The 12,500-nt window shown below is 38.8% G+C and overlaps 1 protein-coding gene across 2 annotated transcripts in view; it reads right to left on the reverse strand.

The window, feature by feature from the left end:
* The window catches only part of LOC113818750 (sortilin-related receptor), a 40,445-nt gene that overhangs the window by 14,750 nt on the left and 13,195 nt on the right, over window positions 1-12,500 (reverse strand). The window contains exons 9-22 of one of the 2 annotated variants that reach the window (XM_070118615.1): window positions 10,933-11,118; window positions 10,243-10,392; window positions 9,960-10,064; window positions 9,373-9,788; window positions 9,052-9,238; window positions 7,417-7,652; window positions 6,396-6,471; window positions 5,622-5,771; window positions 5,296-5,492; window positions 5,020-5,098; window positions 4,540-4,725; window positions 3,719-3,882; window positions 3,040-3,152; window positions 182-335 (exon numbers count right to left, since the gene is read on the reverse strand). In XM_070118615.1, coding sequence (XP_069974716.1) covers window positions 182-335; window positions 3,040-3,152; window positions 3,719-3,882; window positions 4,540-4,725; window positions 5,020-5,098; window positions 5,296-5,492; window positions 5,622-5,771; window positions 6,396-6,471; window positions 7,417-7,652; window positions 9,052-9,238; window positions 9,373-9,788; window positions 9,960-10,064; window positions 10,243-10,392; window positions 10,933-11,118 — 2,399 coding nt within the window. Of the gene's footprint in view, window positions 1-181; window positions 342-3,039; window positions 3,153-3,718; window positions 3,883-4,539; window positions 4,726-5,019; window positions 5,099-5,295; window positions 5,493-5,621; window positions 5,772-6,395; window positions 6,472-7,416; window positions 7,653-9,051; window positions 9,239-9,372; window positions 9,789-9,959; window positions 10,065-10,242; window positions 10,393-10,932; window positions 11,119-12,500 lie in introns of both variants that reach the window. The other variant, XM_070118614.1, reaches the window with a different exon arrangement.

The raw sequence follows: 12,500 nt of genomic DNA on the forward strand, positions 1-12,500 counted from the left end.
TGTGTGTGTGTGTGTGTGTGTGTGTGTGTAGATGGGTGTGTGTGTGTGTGTGTGTGTGTAGATGGGTGTGTGTGTGTGTGTGTGTGTGTGTAGATGGGTGTGTGCGTGTGTGTGCGTGCGTGCGTGCATGTGTAGGGGGGGGGGGGAGAGCCAACTTCATAAACCCCTAACTTGTACCCACTTGAAAATGCACTGCTGACTCTTGCACTGGAACTGCCACTTTTCGCACGTATAGTCCTTGCAGTTGCTCTCGTCTGAGCCATCACCGCAGTCTTTGTCGCCATCACAACGCCAAGAGTTCGGCAAACATCTTCCATCACTGGCACAGGTGAAGTCTGTTCCTTGGAAAGGGAATACATAATGAAGCTGCTTAAAAATATCAAAGTTTCACTATCAATATTACGATACGAATAACCAAATACAGATTAAAATGCAGCAAATATTATTCATTCATATGTATGAAAGTTCATATGTATGATTGAATGTGTGCATGTTTGTGTAACTATTTCAGGGGGGAGGGTGCATGTGGGTGTGCTTGTGCTTATGTGTATGTGTCTATGTGTATGCTTGTGTGTATACTTGTATGTGTGTGTATGCTTGCGTGTATCATTGTATGTCTGTGTGCATGCTTTATATGTCTGTGTATGCTTGTGTGTATTCATGTATGTCTGTGTCTGTGCTAATGTACAAGGGGAGGGGCCCATATTCACAGACATCAATTCTCCATTTCAAAATCAGTATTCTAAAAATTTCAAACTATCACCAAGTTTGGGACTTCTGTCAACCCTAACCCTAAATGTTTCAATCATCAAGATGTGAAACCAGACTACTTACCATAAATATTTGATCATAAAACATACATTGCATATGGTGTGCATAAGTATATGATAATTATGCAGGTGATTTCCTTTTCATTTGTACATTCCCCTGAAATTATATCGACAATGCCTTGTCTCACATGCTAAATGTCTATCTTGTGTTGCAATTTGCAGTTTATGTATATACAATATATGCAATAAGTTTCTTTGCAAACTTGTGAGCCTGGGAATGTGTTTAGAACCACTTGTGTAGTTATCTTCATGCTCTTCAGTCTCTAATCACTCTTTATATATTAGTCACCTAAACATGGCAACCTAGAGTCACTATCTCACAATGGTACAGTGGAGTAAGAAGGATAGGTGATTCTCATCCCCCAATGTCCTCAAGCTATATATATGAGTTGTCTTTCCCTAAATAAAGTCAACTTTCTCATAAATACATGCTATGTGTAACATGGGACGTGATGCAAATGTGAGTTATGAACACATATCAAGTCTAATTACCTATTTTATCAACCCTGAAATCATATAAAACTGTCTTCCAAAAGACAGCTGAAGACCCTTTTATTATAACCATCAATCAACTAACAAGCTGGGTTAGTGCCTGGGAGGATGCAATGCTGGATCCTTCCTGTGTTTCCAATCACAAAAGTGCCTCTTGGTTAGCTAGCTCACCAGGTATTAGCGCCACCCATTTTGACTCCCACGCAACAGGTTTGATCAATCTGCCCAAGTTATGACTTCCTTGGTTATTTCATAGGCCTCTTCCACCCAGACCTGTCCTGTCTAGACACATTCCTGACGGTCAGGATTAGCTTCAGCAAGTTGAGATTAGTCTCCGATTGTGAGAGTACCAGTTTCATGGTGACAATGTTGATTGGACAAATGGTACTGCCAATTATAACCCGTGATCCAACACAAGGACCTGTTACAGACAGCATCAAGATGAAATTATAAGGCACAAGCTTACTCTAGCATTGGCTGCCTTGTAGTAATACCAGCAATATCAAAGACACAAAGTTTAATCCTATTAACAGATAGCAGCATCTCCAAGAAACTCCAACTGACGGAGTTCATAACTCTTGCTACCGTGTTAAGCCATCATTAGGCTTCCTGGTTAAACTGTCCTGAGTTGTGAACTACAACATCAATAATCAGTAAGATGAGTGCAAAATCAAAATATTGGACCTACACAGATTATGGAGGAATGTTCTTCCTATGACTAAAAACAAATATTTATCATCAAGCCATGAACTTATACCTGATCATACTATATTAGCCAAAGAAAATAGTCAAATCTTTTTACTCATGGCTGAAATCTTACAATTTTGTATGCAAATAAGTAGTAAAAAGAAAAAGAAAAATATATTACCTTAAATTCTATAATTTTTTTTTTTTATACACTTTTAGGTGTAGGTTAAACTAAATTATTCTGATAAATGAAACAAAATACCAAAAGTCCTGATGAATTTAAACCAAATTGTCCCTTCATTTTTCCTTAATTTCCCAATTTGTTCTATAATGGTTTGGGGAAAGAAAGTACTATACAATTGAACAAGAAAAAAATAAATAAAGAAAAAATTAAAAAATGCAAGAGCAGCATATACACGTCCTGTGATTTTTTCTTCAGCACAAAAGCTATTTACCTGGCCATTACTTCACAGTACACAATAAGTATAAACAGCTGATTTCCAAGGAGTAGGTCTTCCTTTCTAACACCATCTGTAATCTAAACCACTGAGTAAACTAAGAAGTTGATGTAAGAGGGTGATGCTTTTCTTACATGTGAAAAAAAACAATGATTTTGCCATGAGAACACATGGCAAGTATAATAGTACTGTGTGCTTTATGTGATACTACTAAGGTCCTCTTTCAGTCAACAAAGTGCAAACCATCCTGACTGCTTGTTGATTTCCAATACAAGGAATGGGCTAGTAAGTTGCAGTCAAGCATGGCTGAAAAGGACTTGCCAAGAGGCAAAACAACTATAATGGGTGCCTGAAATTACATGCTAAAACCGCACCTTCACTGTGGTTTCTGTCAATGATTCTTCCTAAGGGAAAGAAGGTTAGATAACAATCATATTATCATCTTCGCCATAGGAGTTTCTACATTTCAGTTTTTGAAAATCTCATACTAGTTTGTAAGATGAAATGTAATCTCACAACTCTAGGGAAGTCATTGTGCACATAGCCTGCTAAAAAATGTTTTATCACCACACCTCTGCATCCTGGCTTTGCTGATGTGGTGCAATTAACTTCATCAGATCCATCGCGGCAATCGTTTTCCATGTCACATCGCCAGTGGGGTTCAATGCACCGGCCATTGGCACACCTGCAAAAATTAAATATATTTCAATAAATCTATAAATAAAATGGCATTCTTAGATCTTTCTCCTTTGATTCAAAGCTATTCTAATATCAATATATGAAATGAGACTCATATCTACTAAACAGTATCAGTACTTTGTTCGTTACTTTTACTATTGTCCAGCAAGTGAAGGACCCCCCCCCCCCCTCCCAAATACTGAGTTTCAGAATTTGGCAGTACATCAAAGCACAACAAAGGAGTCACATTTATGCAGAGTTTGCCTAAGAGGGGACTATTCTTCCGCCGACTTTGTCTAAGAGAGAACTTTTCTCACCCTGACTTTGAAAAAATGGGTACAGATAACATTTATGAGAATTAGTACCAAACTGCTTATGTCAGTCATCTCCCCTTCCCCTCCAATGGGGAGCACAAAGTTCAGTTCATGCAACCTTGAATAATGGTAAACCTACTAAATTCAATGGCTAAGATGAGATGAAAAATAAATTTAAATTAGAAGAATGAATAGAAAAATATAAGGGACAGGCTTGGCAAAGGTAACCTAGTAAGTTTATATTTCTTATGTTTCTTACTTGAAAGTGTTTTCCGGGCATAGCTCATACTCGCAACCATCCTCGTCTGAGTGGTCACCACAGTCGTTGTCGAAGTCACAGCGCCAGCTCTGAGCGATACACTGGCCGTTTTTACACTGCCAGGATGGTGGTTCACATGATTTGTGGCCACATTCCTTCCCATCCTGTAATATGGTATATTTACAAATTATCTACAAAATTTTCATATTTCTAACACATCACTCCTGCCTGCTTCTATAAAAGTTTTCTTCTAAAATCCTCCTACTGTATTTACTGTATCTATTTTATTATCTGTGCGCAACCCAATTACGACGGGTGTCCCACATATGAGACACCTGGAAAAATAAACATTGCCAGGCATCCCACCAGTGTGACGTTGGAATGGAGCTTGCGCTCAAATTCCGTCGCGGGCCATGGCCAATGCGCCGATTTTGGAGCCGCCTGGAAACAATTATTTTTGGCTTCAAAATATACCGGAGCTAGTGGGTTAATCCTATCACTATTTCTTATTCTTTAAGCCTTTGACTATTTCTCTCTAGCTCTTCCTCTTCAGAATAAAACTTTAAACAATGCCTTTCATTAGATCCCTAACTTTTCCACTTTCCTATTTTTCCTATCCCCTTTCCCAATCACCTCCTTCTACTTCCATCACTAATATTTCTGTGAAATTCCACAACAACTGAGGAAGAAAGATGGAGAAAAAAAAAAAAAAAATCCTTCACTTTTACAACACTTTAAAAAAAGACACTGCTAAAGAAAATAATATAAAAGATAGTCCATATACAACACAAACAACATCTACAGCAACAACAATAACTCACTTCATCTGAGTTGTCGCCACAGTCATTGTCAGAGTCGCACACCCACTGTTTCGGAATGCACCTGCCAGAGTTGCATTTGAAGAAGTTGTGTGGGCAGGTGTTCTCCTCTGCCTTGCAGGTGCCGTCACTCAAAATAGGTGAGCCATCAGGACAAGCACATGTCTCAATTAATCCATTTCGGGTGATCTGTTATGTTTGGACAAAATTAGTGATGTCAGTAACGAACATTTGTGTAACGGAGAAACCTGGCATCTTTTTGGTGTGCACATTACTGTAAAAATGGAAGTTTCAGAGAAAAAAATAATAATAATAAATAAAAATACGTTCTTTAAGAAAAGATATACATATACAAGGATCTATGAAATTATTCTGACCACTTTACAGAAAATGTTAATGTGACAGATGACAAGTTAGAATACTTGTTGATCTTAACCAAAAATTTATATATCCATCTATTATATAAACTACTCCAAAACATACCTTCATGCCTTGAGGACACAGGCAAGCAAACTGGTTGTTTGGACGACCCATGCAGAGATATGGGCATTCTGTATTATTCCTGAAAAAAGACAAACAAAAAAAACATCAATATATATATATAAACCTTTAACAGTTCCATAAAAAACTCCAATTATAAAAAAAGGTCTTCAACCTATAAGATATCGGCTAAATAAAATCCTCTTTATCACAATTGCTGACCAAGCATCATAATCCCAATATCATGCATGAACCTTGGCATTACTGTGAAACACTTACGTGCAAGCATTTGACCCCTGTTGCGACCAATGGCCAAACACTTTGAGGTCAACTAGCCCACTCCGGCTCATATTGCCAACCGTGGAAATGCCCCAGCCAAAGTTTTTGTCGGCCTGCAGAACCTGATGCACCTGCCAGTCGTCCCAGAAGAGGAGCGACTTGTATACACCAACAGCGAATGGTTGTATCACCTTATCCTGAGAGAAAAGAACAATAAAGTAGATATTACCACATTGCTATCACATGGTAAGCAGTAGTATACAAACACATACTTTATGAACTGCATATTTTTGTTTTTACTTAGACTACGGAGTCAAGTCACTTACGCTATCAGAAATGATCTTCCTTATGGACTGTCCATCTAAGTCAGCAGAGGCTATGTAATCTAGCTTGGCATCGGCAAAGAAGATGCGTTCCGTCTGGAAGTCTATTGTGATGCCATTGGGCCATCCCACAACCGTGTGATCAAAGAGAACCTGAAATCAAGTATGTGATTACCTAAGAGCTGTGTGTGTGTGTGTGTGTGTGTGTGTGTGTGTGTGTGTGTGTGTGTGTGTGTGTGTGTGTGTGTGTGTGTGTGTGTGTGTGTGTGTGTGTGTGTGTGTGTGTGTGTGTGTGTGTGTGTGTGTGTGTGTGTGTGTGTGTGTGTGAGTGAGTGAGTGAGTGAGTGAGTGAGTGAGTGAGTGAGTGAGTGAGTGAGTGAGTGAGTGAGTGAGTGAGTGAGTGGGTGAGTGGGTGAGTGGGTGAGTGGGTGAGTGAGTGAGTGAGTGAGTGAGTGAGTGAGTGAGTGAGTGAGTGAGTGAGTGAGTGAGTGAGTGAGTGAGTGAGTGAGTGAGTGAGTGAGTGATTCCATGTGTGCGTGTATGCGTGTGTGTGTGGGTGTGCGAGTGTGTGTCTGTGCGTGTGTATCTGTGCGTGTGTGTCTGTGCGTGTGTGTCTGTGCATGTGTGTGTCTGTGCATGTGCGTGTGTGTGGCGTGTACGTGTGTGTGTGCATGTGCATGGGAAATAAATTCAAGGACAACAGAATGAAGTGTATAACTTAATCGCACACAGATCATTTATAGAACAATTCCAGCATTTTGACTATGAAGTCCTAACCTTCCAATTTGTGCCGTCCAAGTAAGTCCTCACAACTTTTGGGTTCGTTTCTGACCAATCAGTGATGTACAAATATCTGTAAATGAACAAATGAATGAATGAAAACTATTGTCCACCAGAGACCTTTTTATGAGAAAACAAGAACAAAAGAGAGAGAGAGAGAGAGAGAGAGAGAGAGAGAGAGAGAGAGAGAGAGAGAGAGAGAGAGAGAGAGAGAAAGAGAGAGAGAGAGAGAGAGATAGGGAGAGAGAGGGAGAGAAATAGAGATAGAGATAGAGATAGATAGATAGATAGATAGATAGATAGATAGAGAGAGAGCTCTTTTCCTCCTTCTCTCTCTCTTTTATTCTCCTCCTCTCTCTCTCTCTTTTCCTCGTTCTCTCTCTCTCTCTTCCTCCTCCTCTCTCTCTCTGTTCTTCCTCCTCTCTCTCTCTTTTACTCCTCCTCTCTCTCTCTTTTCCTCCTCCTCTTTCTATCTTTTCCTCCTCCTCTCTCTATCTTTTCCTCCTCCTCTCTCTCTTTCCCTCCTCCTCTCGTTCGCTCCCTTTCTTTCCCTCCTCATCTCTCTCTCTCTCTCTCTTTCCCTCCTCCTCTCTCTCCCTCTCCCTCCTCCTCTCTCCCTCTCCCTCCTCCTCTCTCTCTCTCTCCCTTTACCTCCTCCTCTATCTCCCTCTCCCTCCTCCTCTCTCCCTCTCCCTCCTTCTCTCTCCCTCTAAACATACATACACATCCTCCTCCTCTTTCTATCTTTTCCTCCTCCTCTCTCTATCTTTTCCTCCTCCTCTCTCTCTTTCCCTCCTCCTCTCCCTCCCTTTCCCTCCTCCTCTCTCTCTCTCTCTCCCTTTCCCTCCTCCTCTCTCTCCCTCTCCCTCCTCCTCTCTCCCTCTCCCTCCTTCTCTCTCTCTCTCTCCCTTTCCCTCCTCCTCTATCTCCCTCTCCCTCCTCCTCTCTCCCTCTCCCTCCTTCTCTCTCCCTCTAAACATACATACACACATAAACAAAATAAAACAAAAATACAAACCCTCGGAGAGGATGTACAGCAATGCCTCTTGGATTATCCAGGTCTTTGTCTGTAAGCAGAGACCTCCTCATCCTTCCATAGTTGTGGATGTCGGTCCTTATAACCTCTACGGACTTAAGCTCTCCATCGACGAAGTAGAGATTATTCGAAATCCAATCAAGAGCAAGTCCTTCCACACTCTGGAGATCTTTGTCAACCAGGACTTCAACATCGGAGTGTCCATCGAAGCACAGCCGCTAGAAACCAGAATTTTGGTCAGTGCTTTGAGACAGGGCTGTGATAATCATGCTGATATGTTTATTAGATATACCAATTCCTTATAAAAATTTACTGTTCTTCCAATAACACATATTTATAAAACACAGGTAATGCAAATCAAACTTAAATCACAAGAGACAATCCATATGAAAAATTCATACATAAAATTTATGAATGGTAAACCTAAAAGAAGAAACAAAAAGTAAATAGAAATCTCTATACTAGCCTAAAAATGGAAGACAAAAAAATAAGTATAAAAGAAAATAAAAATGTTAGATCATAGGGTGCATATTTTCTTAATTGTGGAGTATGGAATGTTCTGAACATATTCAGGAGGATAATGTCTATTGGAGCAGATCTTTGTGAATCCAAAACAGAGATAGGGATATAGAGAACAGTACATATGCTAGAAAACATATGCAGAAGTAATCAAATATATATCAAACTGAAAGCAGATTCTGAAAAAAATGAAAAAGAATGGGTATCAAAGCAAAACAAGATAGGAAAGATAATGGAAAGTTGTACATCAACCCACAGTCTCCGGGAAAATTTTGTGTTCACTGTGGTATTGTTTTGTGAAATGTCTACACATAGATGGCTCTGCCACAAAGGAGTCAATCCATAGACCTCATGACCTCATCTGATTTCACCTTTCCTTGAGTTTGTGTGAAAAACATCTTTTTTAATAATGCTTTCAATAACAAAGCTGCTATTTCTATCATAGACATTATAATTACTATAGTGTTATTGACATTACTAACAGCAATATTACATACCAGAAAACATTTTCCAAAATCAAGGGAAAGGGTAAACACGTGAGACAGGTAATACTCTTAACCCATAGCCAACGGGTGGCATGTACGTACATGCCATGGCTGTTGTGGACTGAAACATGGATGGCATTGTATCATGCCCATTCCCACGCCACTGGCTCGTCACACGGAGTTTGTTTTTCTCTGATAGCTGCGGCTTCATTTATATGGTAAAGATTTTAGGCAATGGCACCTATAATGACGGTAAACCTTCAAAATTATAATATCTTTATAAATTATAGCCAAATAAAAGCTTTTAGGTGCCAAATGTCACTTGCAAACTACTGATCAAGCCAGGCACAAACAGGGGAAACTGCCGATGCACGTCAACAATCCCATTCTCACATCCACTTGCGAAACATTTTTACCCGTTGGCACTGGGTTAATTGGCTCATTGGTGAATTGGCACTTGTGACACCATCTATGTGTAAAAACAATTACTTAATCAAACTTGCAGCAGGCATGACATGGATGTACATGCCATCCCCAGCAGCTTCGGGTTGATACAAGTATTAATTCTTTTTTAACTTCCCTCCCTCCCAGATGACAAATGAGTAATACTCACCTTAATACCCAAGTTACTTTCATTGATATCTGACCAATAAATGCAATTATTCTTCATGTCAAAATCTAAGGCAATGACCATCTTCAAATTCGGTATCGGCAGAGGACGGAGACCTGCACCAGGATCTACCAAGTTGTACCGCAGAATTTCTTGCCGTGCTGACACCAAGAGGAATTCCTGCTCTTTCCTGTAACAAAAACATTTTCTTACACTATGAAAATCGTATGCTATTTCATAGCTACTTACTATCACTCCAACTTTCAAATTAAAAATTAACATTCATAACTAACACTTTTTATTAGAGTTAAGCACATAACTTACGACACAGGGCAGGCAGTGATAGTTGGAAGGAACATGTAGTCTCTACCACCTTCACACGTGTCACCAGGAATTTTGCGATATCCTTTTGTCCTATTATAGAACTCTCCTGGTTTGCAGCTGAGAGGGACTGCATGGGGGTCAAAATTGAAACTGCTATCCACAGTGCATAACTGAGTCCCCATATTATCCTTGTAACCATAATCGCATTCAAAATCTTCTCGGTTGCAAGGACAGTTCTCCACTGAAATTGGCCTGTCATAATTCTGGCCATTATAGCAATTTGAGTGGCCAATTCTTCGCTCGTATACTTCCTTTCTCCCAAGGAGACAAAGCCTTCCACTTCGACCATCCGAGGGTGACCATGTTTTGTAGTCTTCTGCTTTGCAGGAGTACCTGAACACTGATGACATATCCACCTGTGAAAAGTGTATACATTCACCAGGTATAAGTTCAGCAGTGACAAATCTTCATCTCATAAAATCTCAATATAGAATAGCCTTAAATAGTGGGAAAAAAAAATCATAACTAAAAATTAAACAATTATGACAAAAAATACATCAAATATAAAAGACTACAAAAATATTAACCTTGATAATGATCCATTGATGTTCATGCTCTATTCTTGAACCAAAGAGAGTAAATATGGTTGTATTCTCCCCGGGTTCAGTCAGGAGTGCAAATATACGTAATTTCTGAAAACGGTTCGAACACATGATTAAGCACAATCATTCTTTCTATAATGTACATATAATGCTAGAAATGAGTCAATACCACCAACAGCTAAGCTAATATGACAATCACAATTTTTTTTTTGAAGATGACATGGTCATAAATAACAAAGTAAAATAACCCAAAGATCCCAAACCCGACCTCCTGAAAGAATTGAAAGGTCTGCCACGTCTCGCCATCATCTGTCGAATATCTCAACTCGTTGGTTTCAGCTCCAGCCTTGTACATCTGCACAGCGACAATGACTCCTCCATGATCACCGAATGTATAGAGGTAATTGCCTATCAAAACCTGAAATTAACAGAGTCATTAGCTCAACTAATCGTTAATGTCCTATAATGTGGGCAGAAAGCAACTTTTAGCTGGAGGACAATTTATTGAAAATACTCTGTAAAACATGTAGCTATTGCAGCTTCGCATCACCAAATTCATACCCTTTGAAAAACTAGTATTCCTGTCTAGCATATTAAAAGTAGATTTGGAATTACTGATATCATACAATCTTATAAAACTGGTGAATACTTGATACATCAATTACATACATATACATGAAATTAAACCTGAATATTGGTTTAATATGCATGTCCCCTGAAAATACTCTTGCACATTTTAGTTTTAGGAACCTCTGCCTTAAAATAAAGTAATATCAACATATGATGAGAGCCATGAATCATAGCTATAAAGCAATTTACAAAGAACACCCCAAAATAAATGGAGTTACAAAAGAATTTCCGACGAATATGAAAAGGTCATACATTCAACATAATCACTGACTGAGGGCTTGGCAGGTATGTACAATCAAACAAAACAACACAGTTATGGTTCTCTTACCTCAGACCAATTGATACCTGCATCTGATGACAGGTAAAGTGCTGGGTGCCCCTTCAGTGAAGCTCCAATTGTACCAGTAGCTATTATAAGACCTGGCGCACTCTTCTTGCTGAGTACTGTAAAGTCATGAGTCGATGGATAAAGGTGACTAAGTTCCTGACTTACATGCAATGAACAGTTGCTTTCCTGGAATATCAAAGTATCAATATATTACAATTTGATAGTGATCATGTCTTTAGAAATGGGGGGAAAAAAAGATAAATAAATCAAAATCTATTAAAAGATAATCATTTTGATCATATAGATCCTGCCATTCTGAGTTTTAAGAGATCAACTCAAAATACAAAATGAACAATAAGCCTTTTTAGAGTAACAATCTGTGTAAAATATGTGAAAACACTGCAATTTTTTTGTAAAGGCTGGCTGAAAGTATATCTCATAATTTGTCTAGGGAAGTACATAAATATTCTAAGGGAGCTTACGCAGACTTAGTAACGTTGCTGCTTATAACCTTTCCTTAGTAAAGAACAAGTTATAATCATGAAGCTACTGAATCTTGGTCATTTATCATTGATGTTAAACTGGGCACTGCTAATAGCATATTTTAAATACTAATGATATCACTAGCGTGCAAAATGGTTATATCTTTCTAGTATTAAAGACCAGCACATATCTCCAAATAATTTTATTGTAAAATTATAATCAATAATTAGTAATAATAATAATAATAATAATAATAATAATAATAATAATAATAATAAACAATAATCATAATAAAAATAATAATAATTATAAATAAATTACCTGCCCATGGCAAATGGTCATTGGCTCTCAGATGCTGAGTACAAACGAGCACTTCCCTTGAGGCTTTTAAACTTCAGAACTTCATTTAGAGCAATTTCATGGAAGGCATAAGGCTGAAGAGAGTGGAAAACTTTAAATACCTAGGTTCAAATAAAGCTAGTAATGGAAATATGGATGCAGAAATTATGCATAGAGTATAGGCAGGGTCTTCATATAGGAGGAAGATGTCAGGAATTCTTTGTGACCATAAAATAAATGTAAGACTTAAAGGAAAGGTATACAAGACTATGGTGAGACCTGCTATGATGTATGAGTTGGAGACATGGCCACTGAAGAAAACTCAGGAGAGAAAGTTGGAGATGGAGGAGATGAATATGCCAACATGGATATGTGGAATGACAAATATGGATAAGATCAGAACTGAAAGAATCAGAGGGACAGTTAAAGTTGAGAAAATTTATTAAAAAGTCCTGGGAGAGGAGTTTGCAGTGGTATAGCCATGCAAGGAGAAAGGAGTCTGAATATGCAGCGAGACGAGCAATGGAGATGGAAGTGCCGGGTAGGAAAGGGAGAGGGATACCAAAACAAAGATGGATGGATAATGTGAGAAAAGATATGAGAGACAAACATCTATCAGATGATGATGTCCATGAGTTAGATGGAGGGGAACTGTCAGAGACATCGACCCCACATAAAAGTGAGATTAAGATGTAGAGAGAGAAGACTTCACTCAGTGCCCATTCCTTTGACTCCATTCTCAACTT

Source organism: Penaeus vannamei, chromosome 42 (genome assembly GCF_042767895.1).
Source record: "Penaeus vannamei isolate JL-2024 chromosome 42, ASM4276789v1, whole genome shotgun sequence".
In the NCBI taxonomy this organism is placed as follows: Eukaryota; Metazoa; Arthropoda; class Malacostraca; order Decapoda; family Penaeidae; genus Penaeus; species Penaeus vannamei.